The sequence below is a fragment of the Dama dama genome, chromosome 30, assembly GCF_033118175.1.
Source record: "Dama dama isolate Ldn47 chromosome 30, ASM3311817v1, whole genome shotgun sequence".
NCBI classification, from domain to species: Eukaryota; Metazoa; Chordata; class Mammalia; order Artiodactyla; family Cervidae; genus Dama; species Dama dama.
This window is the reverse complement of record NC_083710.1, coordinates 66,120,775-66,144,133: the sequence shown is the minus strand read 5'-3', so window position 1 is coordinate 66,144,133 and position 23,359 is coordinate 66,120,775. Positions and strand designations below refer to the sequence as shown.

The window sequence follows — 23,359 nt, the reverse complement described above, 5'->3', positions numbered from 1 at the left end:
TCTTACACATCATTGAAAGTAAAAGTACTCTGCTTGAGCCTTAAAATGCAGTTAAAGCTTAAAATATTCTCTCAAAATTATTTTCGATATATAGGTTTTAAGGATTGTACAGAAGATCTTATGCTATTTCAGGCAAGTGATTTCAAGTCATTTTGGAGTCTTATACTATACAGTGTATCCTGAGACATACTTGGAAGAAGAAAAAAAATTCCAAGAAATTTATGACAACTCAAAGTTTGAAGTCATCTTAAAAATGTATTTTCCCTTTTTGTACATGATGAAAATTTAAATCTTGTACAAATTCTTCTGAAAATGAGATCACTGGCAAACGTCTGGCACTGGTTAGATATCTTCAAGCATATAATAACAATATGATAGTACTTTATACTTTCATGATAAATTTACTTCTGTTCATTTTGGACAACTTTAGAAATAATTTTTTTTAAAAAAGAAACAAAACAGGAAGAATAAAAATTCAAACACATTCCAATCACTTGATGACAAAATCGATGCACTGGTGTTCTTTCTTCAAGTTATTTTTTATGTTTATTTTTGTGGTGATCTTGTTTACTTGTTTTACATATATATGATCCTATTAAGTGTCTGATTAAATTTTGTAGAGGCATTTAATTTGCTTTGAAGATAGAGACATTTTTATGACACTGAAAACCATTTATTAACACTTTATTGTACTTAAGTGTACTACTAGGAGATAAAGACAAATTAATCAGTCATCTGAAATGAGTTTTCTAGAAGTACCAAAATATGCTTACAAATATATATTTATCATAAATTCATTAGCTAATACTCTCTTGTCAGAAATACTGGATACTTATTTTCCTACTGTGAATAATTGAATTATAAATATTTTATCTGTATTATTTTTACCTAAACTATTTTTTCAGATTTAGGACTATTATACAGGAGGCATAATTGTTTATATAACTCATTGAAAACCTCTTATATGACTAATACCATTCTGATATACAATTTTCCTATGGTTCTGTTCTTAAGGCGATTACAATATGGTATAAAAAAGAGCTGTGATATGTAACAGATAAAGAGATTATGTATGATAACAAAGATCTAGAAAAAGTACAGAAATACAAAGAATAGCATAGTTGTGAATTTCTGAAAACTATTTATTTTTCGTGATTTTTCATTGCAGTATTTCACCATCCCACCAAGACACCAAAAATCTTATGCAATGCAAAACTTTTCTGATAGTACAAGAAAGAGACTAGGAGAGCCTGAATTAAGCATATGGCAACGACAGGTAAGGGAATGGACATATTTAAGAGGTATTTAAGACATAGAGTCAAAGGGAGAAAAAAATCTGCTATATACTAGTATGGTAAATATAGGGGGAAAAGTGAAAACATCAAGAACAATGTAATCATTACCATTTCTAACAGTTTTAACAGTTGCAGTTTATAAGCAAACAAGGAAAGACAACCAAGAGGCCAGTTGGAAAACAGCAGCAGCTATTCCAAGCAGGGAGAGTAGATAAGACCCTTCTGAGTGAGAGAAGGATAGTCTAGAATTGTGCTGTCCCATACAGTACACTAGAGCAGAGTTCTGTTGACAGCACTATTCTAGAAAAGTATAGATTACCAACATCGAAGAGCAGCCTGGAGTGCTCAGAGAGCTGGCAGGAGAAAATCATCAGAGTCTGGCACTATAAAGTAAAAGAGAAATATATCTTTTAAATGGTAATCATCCATCTACCTCAAAGATGTCGAACAAAAATTGTTCAACAGATTTGAGGAGACCCAGCGACCTTGTGGGCACAGTTAGAAAGGTCTGACACTTGTGAATTGTTTGGATTTGCTAGCATATTTTGGAAGTATGGTATGAAGTATTTTGAGGAAACAATTCTAAGGTGGCAGAAATGATCAATAAACTAGGGTTGAGACTGTAATTTGATAAACTTTAGTTTTATCTCGTAGATGAGAATTATGCAGGCACTGGTTTTTCAACAGAGGGGAGCACAGATTCAAAGCAAAGTATGACCTTACCTGGTAGCTCCATCCCACCTAAGATGGAGAATCTGAAATAAAAGTGAGTGTGAAGAAATAAAAAAGTGGGAGAAGGTTTTAGAAGATATTATAGACAGTTTACTGAATATCATGTTTAGACTATCATGCCTCTCACAAGCTTGTCTCCTCAGAACTGTGGCATATTTAGAGAGATTTCAGTCCAGTGCTATTTCATAATAACATTATAAATAAACTGGAATAATACCTAAGAAGTCTTGTACATCCTCAAAAACTGAAAAGGCTTCCTCTTATTTCTCAAGTTAAAATCTGCTAAGCATCTCCATATACTTTGTTTAATGGAAGATGTTCTGTAGCCTGCTTACTCTGTGAAAGGGACGGCTCTAATTACTTTCATGAATTACCCACTGAGCCTCAAAGAGACATTAGAATAAATGCCCGTGCCTCAAAACTATTAAAGGTTAAGATCAGTATGGAACATGAGCATCTAGACTCATGAACTCTTGCTTTTATCTACTCTGCTCTTTCTTTGCCATTGCACGTGGATGACAGAGCACCTTTCATCCATGTTGACATATTCTTCTTAGGCTCATAGAGTTTCCACTATTTTGTAAGAAAGTTTTGATTTACTGGTTCACTTTTCTGAGTCATTCCAAACATGAAAAAGCTTCTGAGTCTATTTACTGGGGCTATGTTTCCACTGACAGGGACGAAAATAAAGCCTAAGACTCTGCTGTATCATCTGCTAAGGAAATCAATGATTCAAGATGTTCTAATGAAATTTATCACCGACTCAATGGACATGAGTTTGAGCAAGTTCTGGGAGATGGTGAGGGACAGGGAAGCCTGGCGTGCTGCAGTCCATGGGGTTGCAAAGAATCAGATGCGATTGAGTGACTGTGCAATAGCAACAAATGAAATTTATTAAATACACTATTATCTCAGTCTACCAATAAAGAGAAAATGAAGGCTATGTATTGATTTCTACTCCACGTAAACCATGGTGCTACAGACATGAGCTGTAGAAGAGCTTCATGAGAGAGATTTACAAGCAAATTCTGCCAACCAGTGTATCAAATCTCCCCAGCCCCAGTGACTGTTTCATTAATGGCACATGGCTCAAGTTTGTATGGTCAGAATGAATCCTAGGAGTTTTGCAGAAAATATGGAGGAGAAACGTTCTTCACTGTGCTTGAGTTTGGGAGAACGTAGAGGCAAAGCTGTTGAAACGTCAGGCACATGTGGTTCAAAATGAAGCAAATGTCATAATTAAAAGACTTCCCATTTGGGTGAAATATCTGAATCTTTAAATAAAGCTAGGCATTAACCCAGCTTTATTCCTGGACTTTTGAGTTGTGAGTGAATATATTTTCTCTGTCTTAAACTTATCTTAATTGAATTCCTTTTCACTAATAAGCAAAGTCTATAACCAACGCTCATGGTCTCCAAATTCCTTAAGTCTTTGCTAGCATTACTGTTGTTGATCTTGCTTTTCTTGTTACACTCAAGGTACTGTGTACCTTAAATGTTACAAGTCTGGGAAGGGGGTACCTTTGTTCTTGACCCTAAGTCTTTAAAACAAAGGCCCTGAGATTGTTGTAGAACTGGAATATGGATCCTTATCCTTTGTCGATGAAACATTAGTTAGAATGTGCACTTGAATCTTGAGGTATAGACTGAACTGTTTGTGAGATTGAATGCTTAGATATAAAGTCTAAGTTATTCATACAGCATTGGACATAGTCTCAGAGGGTCAGAGCTGCATAACTCCTCATTCCCAAGACTCTATCCTTATCACACATTGATGAAAGTATATCAAATCCATGTGATTCTAAACATTACCAGTTGTATATGATGAAGTGGTGGCAGATTGAAAACTTGGGATGTGAATTCACTAGTATTAATAACAAGAGACAGAGGTAGAAAAATATATTAAAACTTTTACGGTCTAGAAGTTGCAAATTTTGTGTTATGCTTTGGGCCATTGCTTTAAATCAGAAGTCCTCAATCACTCTTGATACAAAGAAGCAGCATCAGAAAAATATTCCTTTTACTTCCTCCTGAATCATATAAATAGCTACTGTTGTATACCATAGTAGGCTAATTGAGAGCTGTTGATATTAATTTGCTTACCATCATAAGACCCAAAAGAAACATCCAAGGAGAAAAATATGTGATAAGAGAAGAGAAACAAGGAGATTTTTAGGCCCTGAATTTATCACTGGCTCTGGATATAGTGTTCCCTGCTCAAAATAATTAAAGAGAAAAAGAGGAAGGAATTATTACTGGATCTTGTAGTAGGACTGCTCCCCAGTTCATATAAAATTCAGAAGTTTGGAATTTTGTTGATGCTTTGAAAGAAAGGACATAGAAATGTTATTTTAAGGCATTTACTATTTGTCCTCAACAAAAAATTACAAAAATGTGCAACAGGAAATAAACAGCTGCTGATGAAAATGGAACTGGATAAGACAAAATATGATGGTATTAAGAAGTGGAAATCTGATAGAAATTTAAAATGCATTTAAAATTTTAAAATTATAAAATGCATTTAATATAGAAAAGAAGTGACAATGAAGAAAATGTAATCAGCAATGTGAAAGATAATCTTGCAAGTTTCTTCTAGAAAGCAGAAGAAAAAAGGATTAAAAAATTAGACTTAAGATGATTGATATGTAATAGAGAAACCTGGAAAAGCCATAACCAAAAGAGATGCTTAAAAAGTACCTGAAACATAAAATGGAATGTACTTTTCTCAGCAAATTAGGTTGGAGTGGTCAACATAATTTTTTTTTAACTGTTGGTGGGAATGCAAACTAGTACAGCCGCTTTGGAAAACAGTGTGGAGATTTCTTAAAAAAACTGGACATAGAACTGCCATATGACCCAGCAATCCCACTTCTGGGCATACACACTGAGGAAACCAGATCTGAAAGAGACACGTGCACCCCAATGTTCATCGCAGCACTGTTTATAATAGCCAGGACATGGAAGCAACCTAGATGCCCATCAGCAGATGAATGGATAAGGAAGCTGTGGTACATATACACCATGGAATATTACTCAGCCATTAAAAAGAATTCATTTGAACCAGTCCTAATGAGATGGATGAAGCTGGAGCCCCTTATACAGAGTGAAGTAAGCCAGAAAGATAAAGAACATTACAGCATACTGACACATGTATATGGAATTTAGAAAGGTGATAACGATAACCCTATATGCAGAACAGAAAAAGAGACACAGAAATACAGAACAGACTTTTGAACTTTGTGGGAGAATGTGAGGGTGGGATATTTCAAAAGAACAGCATGTATACTATCTATGGTGAAACAGATCACCAGCCCAGGTGGGATGCACGAGACAAGTGCTCCGGCCTGGTGCACTGGGAAGACCCTGAGGAATCGGGTGGAGAGGGAGGTGGGAGGGGGGATCGGGATGGGGAATACATGTAAATCCATGGCTGATTCATATCAATGTATGACAAAACCCACTGGGAAAAAAAAAAAAAAAAAAAAAAAAAAAAAAAAAAAATCCTGAATGCCCAGACTTCTATAAAATATTAAATAGAATTGAAGAAATTTTTTGTGATCTAATAGTTTCCTACCATCTTATTCATTTCCAAAGAAAATTGGAAAAGTCAATCAGATATTTAAGACTCAGAAATTATAACCAAACTTCTGTTTTCTGAAAAACATCACTTTCAAACACTGTATTTAAGCATCAAATAAACTCAAGAACTCTCAGTAGTGACTTTATAGCAGGTCATTCTATGTAAAAGAAAATAAGCATAAAGTTAATATTTTAAAAATTAAATATGGTGCTATGCTTTAATGAAATCTTAAAATATTACTCCAATGAAATATATGTATCATTTATATTTTAATTATTCCCTGGCCTTTCACAACTATAAGCTTTAATATCCCAAGTTCACTTCCACATGATGCTTTCCTTTATGACTTATGATAAACCTTCTGATTTCCCTAGGAAATTTAATGTAAATTTTCTAAATTTATGGGTATGTAATTGTAATAACAACATGTAAGGCAAGTACTTATTATTGAAATACAAATCAGTTGTTAATTTGACTTGGAATTGCTTAATGAAATTGAAATTTAATAAAAAGGTCATTAGTAACTGGATAGATGGTTGAAAAAATTACATTGTTAAAATTTGTCAAAGATCTAATGAATACAAGTAACTGATTTAAGCATTCTGTTCTCATTGGCAGAACTGAGTAACTTTTAGGTTACTTAATTAAACCATTAATCTATTTTAATTCTCTTTGCTCATTTTACTAAGGTGTTTACCTGGTGACCTGATTGTTATGATTTATTTTCATTAACTGCAACAAAACACTGCTAATTGTATTATATTCATTATCTTTTACCTTCATATTATATGCATAGCTAGTTTATGATTATTTTTCTTGCATAATTAAATGACCGAAGAGTTCAGATTAATTTGAAGAGGCACCATGAATCCATGTAAAAAGAATGTTGCAGGAAAAGCCCTCATAATTATAAGACTTATAACCCTGGGCCAATCACTTAACCTCTTTGAAAGTAATTTCCTTTTCACCTGTAAAACAGGTTTATGGAGATTTAATGAATGGATTTTGTCAGTGTTATAATTATAATATGTATGAAGTTCTTTTATGAACATAATATACTGGTATTGTTATTATTATTGCACTGATATAAAATTTCAAAATGAGATTGTTCTGCAATTGTAAAAAAATTAGATGGTGAAGCTCTCTTGCTATCATTTGAAGAAGAAGAGATTGAATTTAGTTATGGAGATATCCTTAAATACTAGGTTAATAATATATAGAATATATATAGCAGAAATATGGGCAGCATTTATCTATAAAGAGCAAGAAAATAATATTAAAGTCTTACTAGGCCAAGAGGCAAATTTGAGATACTATGTGCTTATTAACCATAAAACAAATTTTTAACCAAAATTTGGACCACCCAAACCAACAGGATTGGAAGTGGCTGGGAGCAGATTTGATCCACAAACCAGAGTTTGCCAACCCCTGGCTTAAAGCAAAATATTCTACAATTTTAAAAGTTAGCTCTCCAAAACTTCTTTTGAAAATCATGCTATTGGTTCTTTCATTTCCCTAAAGGTGATTTTACTGCATTTACTTGATTGGCATGTGAGAAAAAATAGTAGCTTTGCATAATGAATACAAGTGGAAAAAAGGGAGATTGTAATTTTATTCATTTTGTATCCACAATTTTAACAAAGGAAAAAGGTGTATCATGGAACCTGAATTTCCCTTTATTAAGACTTTCCAATTTAGAGGAGTCTAATTGAATAGTTGTATAAGAGAAAGATTTTCACCTCTATAACTCCTTCCAAAAGTTATTATCTAAAAGAGATAATAAGCATTTAATTCAACTGGAAAATAAATCTCAAACTGCTAAAAATCTATTTGCTTATAAATAGTAATATTTTACATTTCTGCATGTGGAATACAATTCTGCCATTATAGTTTTAATAACCAAGCATTTTTGTCACCCCTACATTCAGTGTGGTATGACCCACACTTCCAGAGTAATTAAGTCCATCAGATACAATACTGCTGACAGTCTCAAAAGGAAACTTAGATTGTAGGTCTCTGATGAATTGAAATGTTGAGTGGAAGACTTCTGAGAGATTTTGATCTTGTCTTAAAATTGTTTTATCTTGACAGGTACTTGCGAGATTGACCAAAATTATTTTGTTTGGTGTGAAGTTTATCTCCCATGCAAACATGTGGGGAGTTAAATATTTCTTACATTTTACCATTATCTGGGCAATATCACTGTTGGATTTTGCCATGCTGTTTCCCTCCTAGCAGAAATCTCCTAACTCAGAGCACCATACATACCACCCTATAAGGACGGTACCATTAGGGATGAAGAAACTAACTCAAAGAATAATCCTGTTGCTTACAGAGTGGCCTGCATTGAAAACCTCTCATACATTAGGGCAGTAATAGCCATATAAATCAATATGACCTGTTTTTAAGTCTTTTGGACTATGAAATATCAAAGACATTGATCTTCTGTGGTCTAGGCACCATGTGAGACATTCTATGAGTTGTGTCCAACTCTTTGTGACCCCACGGACTTCCATGGAATTCTCCAGGCCAGAATGCTGGAGTGGGTAGCCTTTTCCTTCTCCAGGGGATCTTCCTAACCCAGGGATCGAACCCAGGTCTTCTACATTTCAGGTGGGTTCTTTACCAGCTGAGCCACAAGGGAAGCTCTGTAAACTGCACAGATTTGTTATAATGCTTAATTAACTAATTGATTAAATAAAGGGTTATCACATCCCAGCTAAGTTTGAAACACTATACTGGATGTTTAGGGTATTTCTGTGAATCAAGTAGAAACATATTCCTGAGGAGAAGCTGACAGTCCAAATGTGGCTCAGCATGGATAGACTCATCACATGGAAAAAGATTAAGAGAATTTGGCATGCTTATCCTTGTCTTTGACTATTCCAACCTCTGTTTTCTAATTGATGTGTGACTATGATTCTCCTTTTCGTCTTTGGTCTTTTCTTAGGTTTTCCAGGACTGCTAATGCCCCCACTATACACAAAGATCCCAAAGTGTTTCCCCCTTCCATTCTAATTTTACTAGTTACCATAGGTTCCTGATATTGGGTAAAGAGATATTAATTCCATAGTAAAAATGGAATTTTCTAAACTGTGTTGCTGTTATGATCATCCTTTTAGAACTGAGCAAAGGAAAACTGATGAAAAATGCATATTTGAAGGGCAGACATTACATAAATAAACATAACAAATGGAATAACTGATCAATGAGATGTGAACACACAGGAAATTTATATTTTTCATTACTAACTGTATCATCTCAAGAAAGGAATAGAAGTTGAACAACAACAGTCAGCTTCCTCATTACTCATGAACTGGATTGAGGAGGAAATGAATCAGTATATCTCTTTCTATTAAGAACACTGATCCTGATGAAACAATGAGAAGGAGACATTTCTGATGAGAAGAATAAGCACAGAGGATTAATTCCAGTATGAAGAGATTTTGTTGATGTATATCTTGCTTATTTGGATAAAGTGTGAAGAAAAAATTTCTCCATGCAATATTAAATATGTGGTTTAGAAGCATTCATATTATGGCCCAAGATGGTTCATCTTTTCATATTTTTGCCAGGCAAAAATACAGCAATGGAGAAAACTTAGATTGTAAATACTTTCCCATATGAGAGTAGGTACAGAATGGTTGTAAAAGTAAAAAAGAAAAAAAAATAATAAAATAGAAAACACCAGTGTTTTCCCTGGAGATTATGGGGGAAAAGTTGTAGTTTGACAGATGACTTGATGTGTGAACCATTTAGAACCATTTAGAAAAATGTGAACTATGACACAGCTTTTTCAGTTTTGGTGAAACAGGAAAACTTAATTTGGTTTAAAGATAAGTATAAGCAATATTAATAAAAAATCTTACACAATAAGCTAGTGTGTTTTAGTGTAAACTAACCCAGAATCAGGGCTTCCATGGTGGCTCAGCGGTAAAGAATCTGCCTGCAATGCATGAGACTCAGGAGACGTGGATTAATTGCCTGGGTTGGGAAGATCTCCTGGAGGAGGGCATGGCAACCCACTCCAGTATTCTTGCCTGAAGAATCCCATTGACAGAGGAGCCTGGTGGACTGCAGTTCATGGGGTTGCAAAGAGTTAGATATATTGAAGTGACTGAGCATGTATGCACACACACAATCCAGAATTAAGATGAAAAAATTAAGTATTGATGTAAAAGGCTTGTGTCATAACAGTAAGTTTTTTAAAACTTTTTTTCTTTTGTCTGTTCTGATTTAGAAAGTCCCCGACCTTGCAGTCAGATTCACCTTCAGTGAATTAAAATTTATCCAAATAGTTTGCCACTCCTTCTATTCAAAGATGACGTCTATCTCCTCTCTACTTGAAGTTGCCCTGAGATTTGTTGGACAAGTAAATGTGGCAGAATTCACACTTTTTAAGAGCTTTAAGAGATTTACAGCTTAAGTTTTCACTGCATGAGTAACTTATTCTTGAAACATAGCCACCATGGTATGATGCAGCTCAAGCACCCACATGGAGAGGACTGCCTGAGCAGAGCTGAGACACCCTCCCGATAGCCCCAGCTGCACTCCAGACTTCCATCTTTCTTCTTCTTTTCTTAATCTTTCAACTTTTTATTTTGTATTGGGATATGACCGATTAACAATGTTGTAATAGTTTCAGATGAACAGTGAAGGGACTCAGCCATGCATATACATGTATCCATTTCCCATCCCCTCAAAAAAAAAGAAAAAAAGAAAGAAACCCCCTCCCATCCGGGCTGCCATATAATATTGAGCAGAGTTCCCTGTGCTGTACAGTAGGTCTTTCTTGGTTATCCATGTTAAATCTAGCAGCTCGTACATGACCATCCCAAACTCCCCAACTATCTCTTCCCCCAGCCTTCAACCCAGGGCAACCATAACTTCATTCTCTAAGTCTGTGAGTCTCTTTGTGTTCTGTAAGTAAGTTTATTAGTATCATTTCTTTTTAGATTCCATATATAAGGGATGACATATGACATTTCTCTTTGTCTGACTTATTTCAGTCAGTGTGACAATCTCTAGGTCCATCCATGTTGCTGCAATGGCATATTTCATTATTTTTAATGACTGAGTAATATTCCACTGTATATATGTACCTCAGCTTCTTTATCTTTCCTCTGTGGATGGACATTTAGGCTGCTTCTATGTCTTGGCTGCTGTAAACAGTGTTTCAGTGAATACTGGGTAGAATGTATCCTTTTGGATCACGCTTTTCTCTGCATATATGCCCAGGAGTGGGTTGCAGGGTCATATGGTAGCTCCATTTTTAGTTTTTTAATGAATATCATACTTTTCTTCATAGTGGATGTACCAATTTACATTCCCACAACAGTGTAGGAGGGTTCACTTCTCCCTCTTAACTTCCATCCTTCTTAGAGAGGCCAGTTTGGAACTCCCATCCATCCTTGCAACCCAGTCAGCACCAAGTGAAGCAGCAAAACACATGTGTTTACTATAGAATTATAAAGAAATAATAAACTTGTTTCTTTAAGAAGATAAGTGGGGGAGAAGGAGTATTGTCACTGAAAGGGCAGAAATTGGCAGCTGGGCATAAGATGACAGCAGAACGAAAATACTGACTTAGTGTATGGGTGTTAGTTAGAGGTCCAAAGAGCAAGAAGAAAGCTGAAAAGGTAGTAAGGAAATTGCTATTAGAGGCTTGATAAAATAGGAACTGAGTTATGTACTGACAGCAAAGAAAATAAGATCTAAAAATTACCTACTGAACTTTTGAATCTAAGAGAATTTCCAGACCAAAAGTTGAAAGCTGCCTATTGTAAAGCACACGTAAAGAAGAATGACCTAAAGAAGGAAATGTTAAGTTTCACAAAAAATCTGCAGAAAATTTTTCCATCCTGAGAATAATATAGTTGGAAAATAAAACTATTTTTTTATCCTCAGGTTTTATTTTTTTTATTATTCAACTATTTATTTTTTTATTAAGATATAATTCACATACTACAGAATTTACCCTTTAAACTATCCAAATCAGTGGTTCTTGGTACATTCACAAAGCTGTGCATCGATCAGCACTTTGTAATTACTGTTTGCCTGATTTTTTTTTTACTATTATTTTAAAAAGTGGAAAACCAGCCAAAAAAAAAAAAGTGGAAAACCAAAAATATAATTTTCATTCAATAAATATCATTTGATCCTTAAGCAGGTTTGTTACAAAAAGTGAAGTCCGTGATTTTAGATTGTTTTCGGTTTAGAATCAGTTTTCACACAGTTTCAATAATTGCAGCAATTTCCTTGAATTGTCTGTAGAAATTCTGAAACTGTGGGATTGTCATTTCAAAGGACTTGTTCTTCACTTGGCCTGAATGATCTGCCACTTTGAGCATCACTGCAACATAAGGATACTTAAGAGATCTGCAACTGTCGGAGCTGACAGCCATACCCAGCTTCCACTGAAAATCTATGAGCTGGTTGGTGACCGTGGACTTAGCATCCAACTGGGGCTCACTGGACTCCTCCATAGCACGGTTCAGGGCTACCACCATCCACTCATATGGACGCTCCCCTAGCCTCAGGTTTGCCATCTGACAAAATATTCTCCAAGTAAGAAATTGCCTCAAAAGTGAAAGTGAAAGTCGATTAGTCGTGTCCGACTCTTTGTGAATTCTCCAGGCCAGAATACTGGGGTGGGTAGCCATTCCCTTCTCCAGGGGATCTTCCCAACCCAGGGATCAAACCCAGGTCTCCCACATTGCAGGCAGATTCTTTACCAGCTGAGTCACAACTGCCTCAAGGAAAGTATAAAATACAGAGTGCTGCTAGTAAAAGGAATACTCAAGTTCAAAATAAAGTCAAATGTGGGCTATACAACCCTTCATGACATGTTCAGAAATATTTATTGTGATGGTACATTCTAGAACTTCCTTACTGTATTGATGAGCTTCCAAAGTTCTTGAGGGTGTATTTGTTTCACAGACTTACAGAGACAACAATCAAAGGAAAACAAACTTCTACGAATCTAAATGGCATTGTCTCACAGATCTTAACTCTTAGACTATGGTAAAGAAACATTTAATTCACAGATATTTGTGTGTGCGATGTTTCTGTAATTGAGTGGATTCAAAAATTGATAAACAGGAAGCCTACACAGTTTTTAGAGGAGCTGGTAACATCTTCAGTAGAGAAAGATACCAGTGAAAAGTGAAAATAGGTCTTCTGGCTTCAAATTTTAATGGACAAGAAACAGACTGACAAATATGGGGCATTTTCTATATAAAAGGAGAGTGGGTCAGAGGGCAGAACTAAGAGCCCAGAGGATAGAGTCGAAAGTCACAGTTAGTCATTGCCGGGGAGATGAATCGATACCTAATCAGGAAACAATTTCTGCCTCTGGTTAAAAAGTCATATGATTGGGGAAAAAATTATGCTCCAGTGCCATCTTTCTAGCTCTTACTCCTCCTTTTTTGAACAGAAGTCTATATTGTGGTTATCCTGTGCATATTTCACTATTGTGTTTGATGTGTGGGGAAAAGACACAAGGCCTTTTAAATTCACAGGTTGCTAGATCCATGGAAATAAGCACAAACAACCTCATTTGCACTTGTATATGATTGCGGTGATAAGGTCCAAGAACTCAGGCCTCATCCTAGTCTCTTCATGAATTGACATTTGGAAGGATCTTGGAAAGAAACAAATGTATATGGCATGTGAGTGAAATATAAATAATTAGCCACTGAGAGCAGACTCTGGTAAAATAAAGATGGTTACAAATCTAATTCTTTGCCACTCTTCTCACAGAGTTGTGGTATCTATTTTCCCTCCTCTTGAATCTAAGCTGCCTCTGTGACTCATTTTGACTCATAAATGAAGATGTGATGCTGTTTAACTTCCAAAGCCAGGCGTTATGGGATCCATGAATCTACATTCAGCACTCGGAATACTTATTTGAAATCATCTAGGATGCTCTGAGGAATAACACAAAGTCACAAGGAGAGACCTGTACGAAGAAACCCTGGAGAAAATGACAGGCAGCCCCAGCTGAGTTCCTGGTCAGCACTGCACCACCCTGCCAGGAGTGCCAGGATGCCATGGCATCCCTCTCTGTGTCTAAGATAATACCGAGTAAAGCAGAAGAGCCAATAATAGGTCAAATGAATGGATCATTAAAAAAAAAAATCATTCTTATTTTGAACCCCTACATTTTGAAGTGGTTTGTTACAAAGTGATAGATAATTGAAATAAGGACCAAGACAGCTTGGATTAAAACACAATAAAATTTAAGTAATTTACCCTTCTATAATGACTCATAAAATATACTTCATTTCCTCTTGCTCTCAGGAGACATGATTACTTCTGATAGTTTTGATTAAATGGAATTAGTAAACTAATATAACCTTACAGGGTTATGTGTGTGTTCTCTTTTTGTGCTGATTTATAGGATTTGCTTATTTAACATGTGTTTATATCACATGTCCACATTTGGAGTGCTGGAGATTATTAGAATAAACTACAAGTGATTCCCAAGGGATAATATGCCCTTATGTCAGAAAGCAAAGAAGAACTAAAGAGCCTTTTGATGAAAGTGAAAGAGGAAAGTGAAAAAGTTGCCTTAAAGCTCAACATTCAGAAAGCTACGATCATGGCATCCAGTCCCATCAGTTCATGGCAAATAGATGTGGAAACAGTGAGAGACTTTATATTTTTGGGCTCCAAAATCACTGCAGATGGTGATTGCAGCCATGAAATTAAAAGACACATACTCCTTGGAAGAAAAGCTATGACTAACCTAGACAGCATATTAAAAAGCAGAGACATTACTTTGCCAACAAAGGTCCATCTAGTCAAAGCTTTGGTTTTTCCAGTGGTCATGTATGGATGTGAGAGTTGGACTAAAAAGAAAGCTGAGTGCTGAAGAAATGATGCTTTTGAACTGTGGTGTTGGAAAGAACTCTTGAGAATCCCTTGGATTTCAAGGAGATCCAACCAGTCCATCTTAAAGTCCTGAATATTCATTGAAAGATATGAAGCTGAAGCTGAAACTCAAATATTTTGGCCACCTGATGTGAAGAACTGAGTCACTGGAAAAGATCCTGAGGCTGGGAAAGATTGAAGGCAGAAGGAGAAGGGGACAACAGAGGATGAGATGGTTGGATGGCATCACCGACTCTATGGACATGAGTTTTAGCAAGCTCCAGGAGTTGGTGATGGACAGGGATGGCTGGGGTGCTGCAGTCCATGGGGTCGCAAAGAGTCAGACACAACTGAGCAACTGCACTGAACTGAACTGAGGAATAATATTCCTCCTTTAATGTCTTCTGTCTTTTTCCTACTATCTCTTCTAGTGAAAAATGCTTTTGTCCTGTATATGCAATCATGACTCTCTTAATTTTCCAATATATTTTAGATAATGTCTCCTCTTCTATTCTTTATTCTCTGTGAAAGTAATACATGATATTACTTTCCATGTACTTAAGATCATGGCATCTGGTCCCATCATTTCATGGGAAATAGATACAGTGGAAACAGTGTCAGACTTTATTTTTTGGGGCTCCAAAATCACTGCAGATGGTGATTGCAGCCATCAAATTAAAAGACACTTACTCCTTGGAAGGAAAGTTATGACCAACCTAGATAGCATATTAAAAAGCAGAGACATTACTTTGCCAACAAAGGTCTGTCTGGTCAAGGCTATGGTTTTTCCAGTGGTGATGTATGGATGCGAGAGTTGGACTGTGAGGAAAGCTGAGCACCGAAAAATTGATGCTTTTGAACTGTGGTGTTGGAGAAGACTCTTGAGAGTCCCTTGGACTGCAAGGAGATCCAACCAGTCCATCCTAAAGGAGATCAGTCCTGGGTGTTCGTTGGAAGGACTGATGCTGAAGCTGAAACTCCAATACTTTGGCCACCTCATGCGAAGTGTTGACTCATTGGAAAAGACCCTGATGCTGAGAGGGATTTGGGGGCAGGAGGAGAAGGGGACGACAGAGGATGAGATGGCTGGATGGCATCACCAACTCAATGGACATGAGTTTGAGTAAACTCTGGGAGTTGGTGATGGACAGGGAGGCCTGGCGTGCTGTGATTCATGGGGTCGCAAAGAGTCAGACACAACTGAGCGACTGAACTGAACTGAACTGAAAGTTTATAAAGTGTATTATATTAAATTCTTTGACAACGGCTTTTTTGCTCAACATTATATCTGTGAGATTCATGTACAAATATGGTACCTGCTTCATTCACTTTCAGAGTGGTGAAATGATATGCATTATTTATCAGTTCTCTACTTGAAAGAATGACGATTATTTCCAAACTGTTCTACTATAAACAATGTTGTGAAGATTCCTACTGTTCTTTCCTCCTGGTGGTCATGTGTAAAAGCTTTTCTAGTGTCTATTCACGGGGCTTCCCTGGTAGCTCAGCTGGTAATGACTCTGTCTGCAATGCAGGAGACTCCAGTTTGACTCCTGGACTGGGAAGATCCTCTGGAGAAGGGATAAGCCAACCACTCCAGTATTCATGGGCTTCCTGGTGGCTCAGATGGTAAAGAATCTGCCTGTAATGCGGGAGACCTGGGTTCAATCCCTGGATTGGCAAGATCCCCTAGAGAAGGCCATGGCAATCCATTCCAGTATTCTTGCCTGGAGAATCCCCATGGACAGAGGAGCCTGGCAGGCTTCAGTCCATGGGGGTTGCAAAGAGTTGGACAAGACCGAGGGACTAAGCACAGCACAGTGTCTATTCACAGAACTAGAATCACAGGCTTTAAATTATGCACATCTTTAATTAACTGTTGTTGTTGTTTTTAGTTGCTCAGTTGTGTCTGACTCTTTGCAACCCCAGGGACTGCAGCCTGCCAGGATCCTCTATCCATGGGATTTCCCAGGTAAGAGTACTAGAGTGGGTTGCCATTTCCTTCTCTAGGGCAGCTTCCCCACCCAGGGATCAAACCCAGTTCTCCTGCATTGGCAGGCAGATTCATTACCACTGAGCGACTAGGGAAGCCCTCTTTAATTAATAGATAATGCCAAATTTTTCTCTGAACTATTTGCACCCTCTTATACTCACAACAGAAAGATATGGGTGTTTTTTGTTTTTTTCTTTTCTGCATATCTTCATCAAACTGGTATTATCAAATTTTATAATTTTTGCCCAACTGGTGTATAGGGAATGTATCTTACTCTTTTATTATATTTTCTTGATATATCCACATGCATTTTGTTTGTATTTTAATATATATATATATAGGGTATATTTACATATGTGCATATGTACTTAAGTGTACACGGTAAAATAGCAGTAAATGAGTCAGACTGATAAGCATCAAGTTCAAGTAAGTGTTTACCCATGATGAAGATGGAGGAATATGGCTCTGAAAATAGGGTGGTTGGCGGACTTATACACACATGGGTAATAATTTGTTTTTCCTTCTAAGTATGTGTCTAAGGGCATACACTAGTGTTACATTATTAATGCAAAGTGTTGTATCAATTTTATACCTTTCAATAGTCTGACATATTTGAAATTTTACTCATAAAAGCAATGTATGCATGATCACTATGGCAGACACAGTTGGCCACACTTTGCCTAGATGACAGAAATTGTCACATGTCAGATCATTTATTTTCTAGGCTCTCTTGTTGACATAGGTGATCACATAGCCATGATGTGGCTGTATAGGCATAAGAAGTCTGCTGGGAGATTCTGGAAGATAGTTTCTTAGATAATGAAAGAAAATGAGCCATGGAGAAAGGTTTATTGTTATCCTGGCTAGCTCTCCTCCCTCCTGGCTGTGAATATAGTTGTGACACTTAAAAATGTAACAGTTGTCATCCTATCAAAGCAAAACAACAACAACAACAACAACTCAACATTTTGAGAATTCTGGAGATAAAGAAAAAGCTTGCAGAAATATACTGAACAACCCTTGGATCATCAATCTTTGATCTTTTGTTTTCTTATTGTTTATAAAATCATAATTATTTTGGGTTGGTTTCTATTCCTTAGGTTAAATGCTTTTTAATTTCTGAACATCACAACAATTGGAAATCAGAAAACTATAAAGAAAATAAATATAAACACAATGTCACACCAACATAGCTCTCTATACAGCTTGCCAATATAGGTTATTCCTTTTAGATTTACCTTAGTTGCTGTGACCTCTCTCTCACTTTTAATTTCTTAGAAGATCTTATGTGAATTCCCTCTCTAAAAAAGAAGTCAAATCATCCATATCAGAAACAGCATCGTACACTGTGCGGTCAGATGCTCTGTCACTGAGCTATACCCCCCAGAAGCAGCATTAGAAATTATGATCCTTTTATGAAAACTGGCTCAGAATTGTCTAGGAAGCCTAAAAGATTTATTAACAATCTTCTACATGTGGATACATGCAGTTACACATAAATATCACACCCATTAGCTGAGCATTTCTAAGTTGTATTAGATTTAATTTCTTACAAGCTTCTTTCCACAAACATATTCTGGTGTTAGTCGATTCCTTTACTAGCTGACAGGAGACCTCTCCTCCCATAGCAACCACCTTACTCTTCCAGCCACATACACTTGTACCAATTAACCTCTCAACATTTCTTATCTGATGTCTACTCAACCACAAGATTTTTGGTATTAGCCGCAAGTTCTAATCAACTTGAAAAATACTCTTGAATTACTTGTTATACGTTCTTTTGGTCATCAACCACAACACAGAGTCTAACATCTAAAGAGGTGTCAACATACTATGATAACTGCATTGCAACCTAGCCATTGAGACATTTTTCAGTCAGTGCTACTGACCTCTCATGACCAGTCATGACCCGAATGAGCTACAGCTGGTGCAGAAGCACCTCCATGACCCCTTTCAGCATAGCACTCTGCTTGTGTTCACTGACACATCTTAAGTGATACTGCCAACTGTAGGTTATGTGCTACAGTATTACTTGTCAGCTGACTGCTCATATTTCCTGCCTGTCAAATTCAGGGAAACATCATCCCTTTTTTATCAGAGGAGAGTTTTGAATGTGGCCTGAGAAGTGATCTATAGACTTGGCTGTGGATATTCCATAAAATGCCTCTTCTCTTAAATTTTATTAGTTCAAAAGAATTTATTCTAGATTCAATTTCCTAAATCCAATTATTTTAGTACCTTTGCCCACTATACACTTAAGCAGATTTTAAATATTATCACCATTATTATTATTATTTTGATGATGTTAATTGTTGTTTTCTGCACAACCACTTCACTGGGCATCATAAATTTCTTAATTTCAGGAGTGCCCTTTTCTAGACTGTCTTATACCCTGTAGTGTTGGCACTTTCCCATGCATATTTCACTTTCTGAACTCTCAGACAGGATTGAACTGACTTTCTTGATCACTCAATTATATATCACACAATTTTCTTTTATTCATAGTTTGGTCATTCTCACATTTTCATTATTTGACTAGTAGAATTCATATGAGACACAGAAAACTCTCTAGCTATTTTAATAGAGGGATTTAGGAACTGAGAGAATTATTTTAAAGGCTTGAAGATCCAATGCTAATATGGACCTCTTTGAGTGGTTACTTCACAACTAATCGTCTGGGGGAACAACTTGCTTCCAGGCTATACTGGAATTAAGTCAACATCAGGAAGCCATAACGCAGTGACTTCTCATACTCATAGAGAAAGGACATCCAAAACCACTGGGCACATTAAAATGCTGGAATAGCATTTTAACTGTCTCTTGATAAAAGGAGCTGGAGAATGGGTATGACACTGGAATTCTTCCACAGGAAACTTTCATACATCTAAGAGGTAGAACCAGACATGGAAAAACATACTGGTTCCAAATTGGGAAAGGAATATGTCAAGGCTGTATATTATCACCATATTTATTTAACTTATATTCAGGGTACATCATGTGAAATGTTGGGCTGGATAAAGTACAAGCTGGAATCAAGATTGCCAGGAGAAACATCAATAACCTCAGATATGCAGATGACACCACCCTTATGGTAGAAGGCAAAGAAGAACTAAAGATCCTCTTGATGAAAGTGAGAGGAGAGTAAAAAACTTGGCTTAAAGCTCAACATTCAGAAAACTAAAATCATGGCATCTGGTCCCATCACTTCATGACAAATAGATGGGCAAACAATGGAAACAGTGAGAGACTATTTTGGGGGGCTCCAAAATCACTGCAGATGGTGACTGCAGCCATAAAACTAAAAGACGCTTGCTCCTTGGAAGAAAAGCTATGACCAACCTAGACAGCATTTTAATAAGCAGAGACATTACTTTGCCAACAAAGGTCCATCTAGTCAAGGCTTTGGTTTTTCCATCAGCCATGTATGGATGTGAGAGTTGGACCATAAAGAAAGCTGAGTGCTGAAGAATTAATGCTTTTGATCTGTGGTGTTGGAAAAGACTCTTGAGAGTCTCTTGGACAGCAAGGAGATCAACCAGTCACTCCTAAAGGAAATCAGTCCTGAATATTCATTGCAAGGACTGATGCTGAAGCTGAAACTTCAATACTTTGGCCAACTGACTCACTGGAAAAGACCCTGATGCTGGGAAAGAATGAAGGCAGGAGAAGAAGGGGACGACAGAGGACGAGATGATTGGATGGCATCACCGACTCAATGGATATGAATTTGAGCAAGCTCTGGGAGTTAGTGATGGACAGGGATGCCTGGCGTGCTGCAGTCCATGGGGTACAAAAGTGTTGGACAGGACTGAGTGACTGAACTGAAGAAGAGCTAAAATAGAGGATGAAACTTCACTCCTACCTTCCAAATATCTCCAGCCTGCATCGAATTCATACTTGAATTAGATGGACTTAATTCATATTTGGAACTCTGGTTTGAGAGGAAAATATAGTTTTCAATATTTTCAAACTCGCAGAATGAATGAATCACACATGAGACATCCAATAAAAAGTATCTGCCACTAGCATTTACGTCCTTAGTGTTTTTTAAATAATAAATAATATATAGCAGCAGTAAAAGTATCATTTTTCAAGAGAATACTGCCAGACACTTCTGATTGTCATTTATATCAGTAATCCCTGAATTTATGCTTTTGGTTTCAAAACAGTTAGGTGACTGTCAGAGGCACCAGTGAGCTCAAATTTGGATAGAATTAGTGGAAGCAGTAACTATGTATGTAGGATGTTGAAAGAACATGCTGAACAAAATAAAAATGAATGGTGAAGAATTAGCCAGTTTTTAATATTGAAATCATTATCTTATTTTTCTCAGGTTGTCAGTGGAATTCACCACTTCAGGAGATATTTATTTACACAATGGCAGGAGACAATTCTTTTTGTATATGACATAAAACATAAATTGAGTTTCTGAACAGGTTTTGAATTCCATAAAGGAGATAACCCTGACATTCAAGATTTTATCAATTTGCAAAGCAGTAGTCATTTCATGAAGAAGCAAATGGCAACCCACTCCAGCATTCCTTCTTGGAAAATTCCACTGAAGGGGGATCCTGGTGGGCTACAGTCCGCGGGTCGCAGGGAGTTGGACATGACTAAGCAACTAAACAACAATAACAACAGTCATTTCATTACACCAGTTTTACAACTTGTTTCCAGGAATATTTAATTGGTTCTCTGAAAATAATGGCAAAATAACTTGTACACAATGGCCTTAGACAATTTCAAACCTTACTTACCAACAGTGAGTTTTTAAGTCATTGAGCAAAGTGATTGTCATTTTAATTACTGCAAAGTTATAGCTTAGGACAAGTGAGCCACATTTATTTATCCTTAATCAAAATATTTTATTTTTGAAAATATTAGGTCTATGTGGTATTTGTAAAATAAATTATCTAATTTGAATTTAATTACATATTTCTTTCATATATATTGCCTCATTTCTTGTCTTACTATGGCCAGTAAATTTATATACACATTCCTACAATTATGGTGGTGGTTTAGTTGCTCAGTTGTGTCTAATTCTTGCGACCCCATGGACTGTAGCCTGCCAGGCTCCTCTGTCCATGAGATTCTCCAGGCAAGAATTCTGGAGTGAGTTGCCATTTCCTTCTCCTGCAGTTACAACCAATGAAAAAAAAAAAAAAAAAATAGATAATGAGAAGAAAAATGTCACTGACTACAGATTTGCACAAGTGACTGAAAATTTATGATTCATAATGTCTTGGAAAATTCATGATTGGTAATTTAATTAAGTTATTCCTGACATAACTGTGTGTTCAGTTAACTTCCAAAATACATAAAATCTGTTTGCTCTGGACGTTTGTGATTTGTTATCTTAACCAACACATGATTTTGAGTCAACTTTTCTGTCAAAAGGAAAAAAATAAATGGAGGTCTCACCAATGATCAATTCAAAACAATTGCAATTACTTTTATAAAATGTTCACTAATATTGATGTAATTTCCAAAACCTAAGTGTAATTACCTTCATCTTTCAGATTTATGATATATTCCTTTTAGATATTGCTTACAGCTTTCAAAAATGAGAGATTTTAAATGTTAACTTAATACATTTCTTAGCTTCAGTATACACACTTCTCCATAGTTAAATATAATTAAACACATTTGGATCTCTTTTGTACACTCAGTAGTGAACATGTGTTATGTCCACTACTTGATCATCCACGGTTTTGAGAGCATAAGTAGAAGAGTGCAATTATCTCCCTATTTTGAGACAGTTTTAAGAGTTTATGACAAATAACATTAGATTCCCATTACTACATTCTTAAGGATGAATTCAAGCAACTTTCTCAACTAGAAACTGTGCAACAGTTCTCACTAGGTGTATCAGTAGTGCCAGGGTGACTAATTCAGAGACCAGGTTATCAGCCACACTCTACACCCAGAAACACTTCCCAGCCTAGCCACATGCCAGTGTGAATTCAGAAAACAGATTACACCTCTGGGCTCTTATAAGATTATTCATTTTTGATAACACTTTCCTCAGAATTCATATGATGTTTCTGTGTTTTTACGTTGTTTTCTTTTTCCTCTTGAAAATGTTCAAACATCTTGAATCTGAAAAGTCTATTGTTCACTTTTTAAAAACTATTAATTGGGAGTTTAATGACCACTGGTAGTTACAAACAGAAGTGAAGGGACTAATAATACATCTCATCACTGACCAAAGCATGCAATCTCCAGAAGCTTCTTTGAAAAACTCTCCCTCCCAAAAAATGAATTCAAGTGTACACTTCCCTACATAAGGTAGGTGAATAACTAAAAGATTCCATTGTTGATGGGTTTGCTCAGATAGCTTAATATGCTATCTATACTCATTGTTTCCAAACTAAATGGGGAAGTTTAAAATGGCAATTCCATACATATAGCAGATTCTTCACATATTCTATCCTATCATATTGTATATATGGCGTATGTTTTATATTGTTAATATAAGTGTATTTATTTTTGTGTATATGTACATCTATCTATACTTGTGTTATAGCTATACTATATATCTATTCCTACATATATCAATTTATTTCATTTAGAATGTTGAATTTAACTTGCATATAAACACCAATAACATTATTGTAATTCAGGTGGAGTCAGGACATTCCTTAATCTCAAAATAAAAGTAAGCTTTATTTCCTTGAGGAAACTGAAATATAGAAAAATCTATAAACTCTAAAATATAAATGCAAACTGTAACTGGTTACTAAGAGACATCCAAATTGGAGATAATATAATTTCCCAGTGACAACTACGCCAATTTAGACATCTGGGGAAAGGGGATATTTCTGTATGAACAGTGCTGAAAGATTCAAAAAAATGTTTATTCTTTATTCCTTTTTAGGACCTCCC

General features: G+C 36.2%; 1 protein-coding gene across 1 annotated transcript; it reads right to left on the bottom strand.

Moving 5' to 3' along the window:
* Window positions 1–11,820: 11,820 nt before the first annotated feature.
* On the bottom strand, window positions 11,821–12,092 carry LOC133049556 (COMM domain-containing protein 6-like). The gene has a single exon (XM_061133648.1). The coding sequence runs from the start codon at window positions 12,090–12,092 to the stop codon at window positions 11,835–11,837; it is 258 nt and encodes an 85-aa protein (XP_060989631.1). The 3' UTR covers window positions 11,821–11,834.
* Between the last annotated feature and the right edge of the window lie 11,267 nt (window positions 12,093–23,359).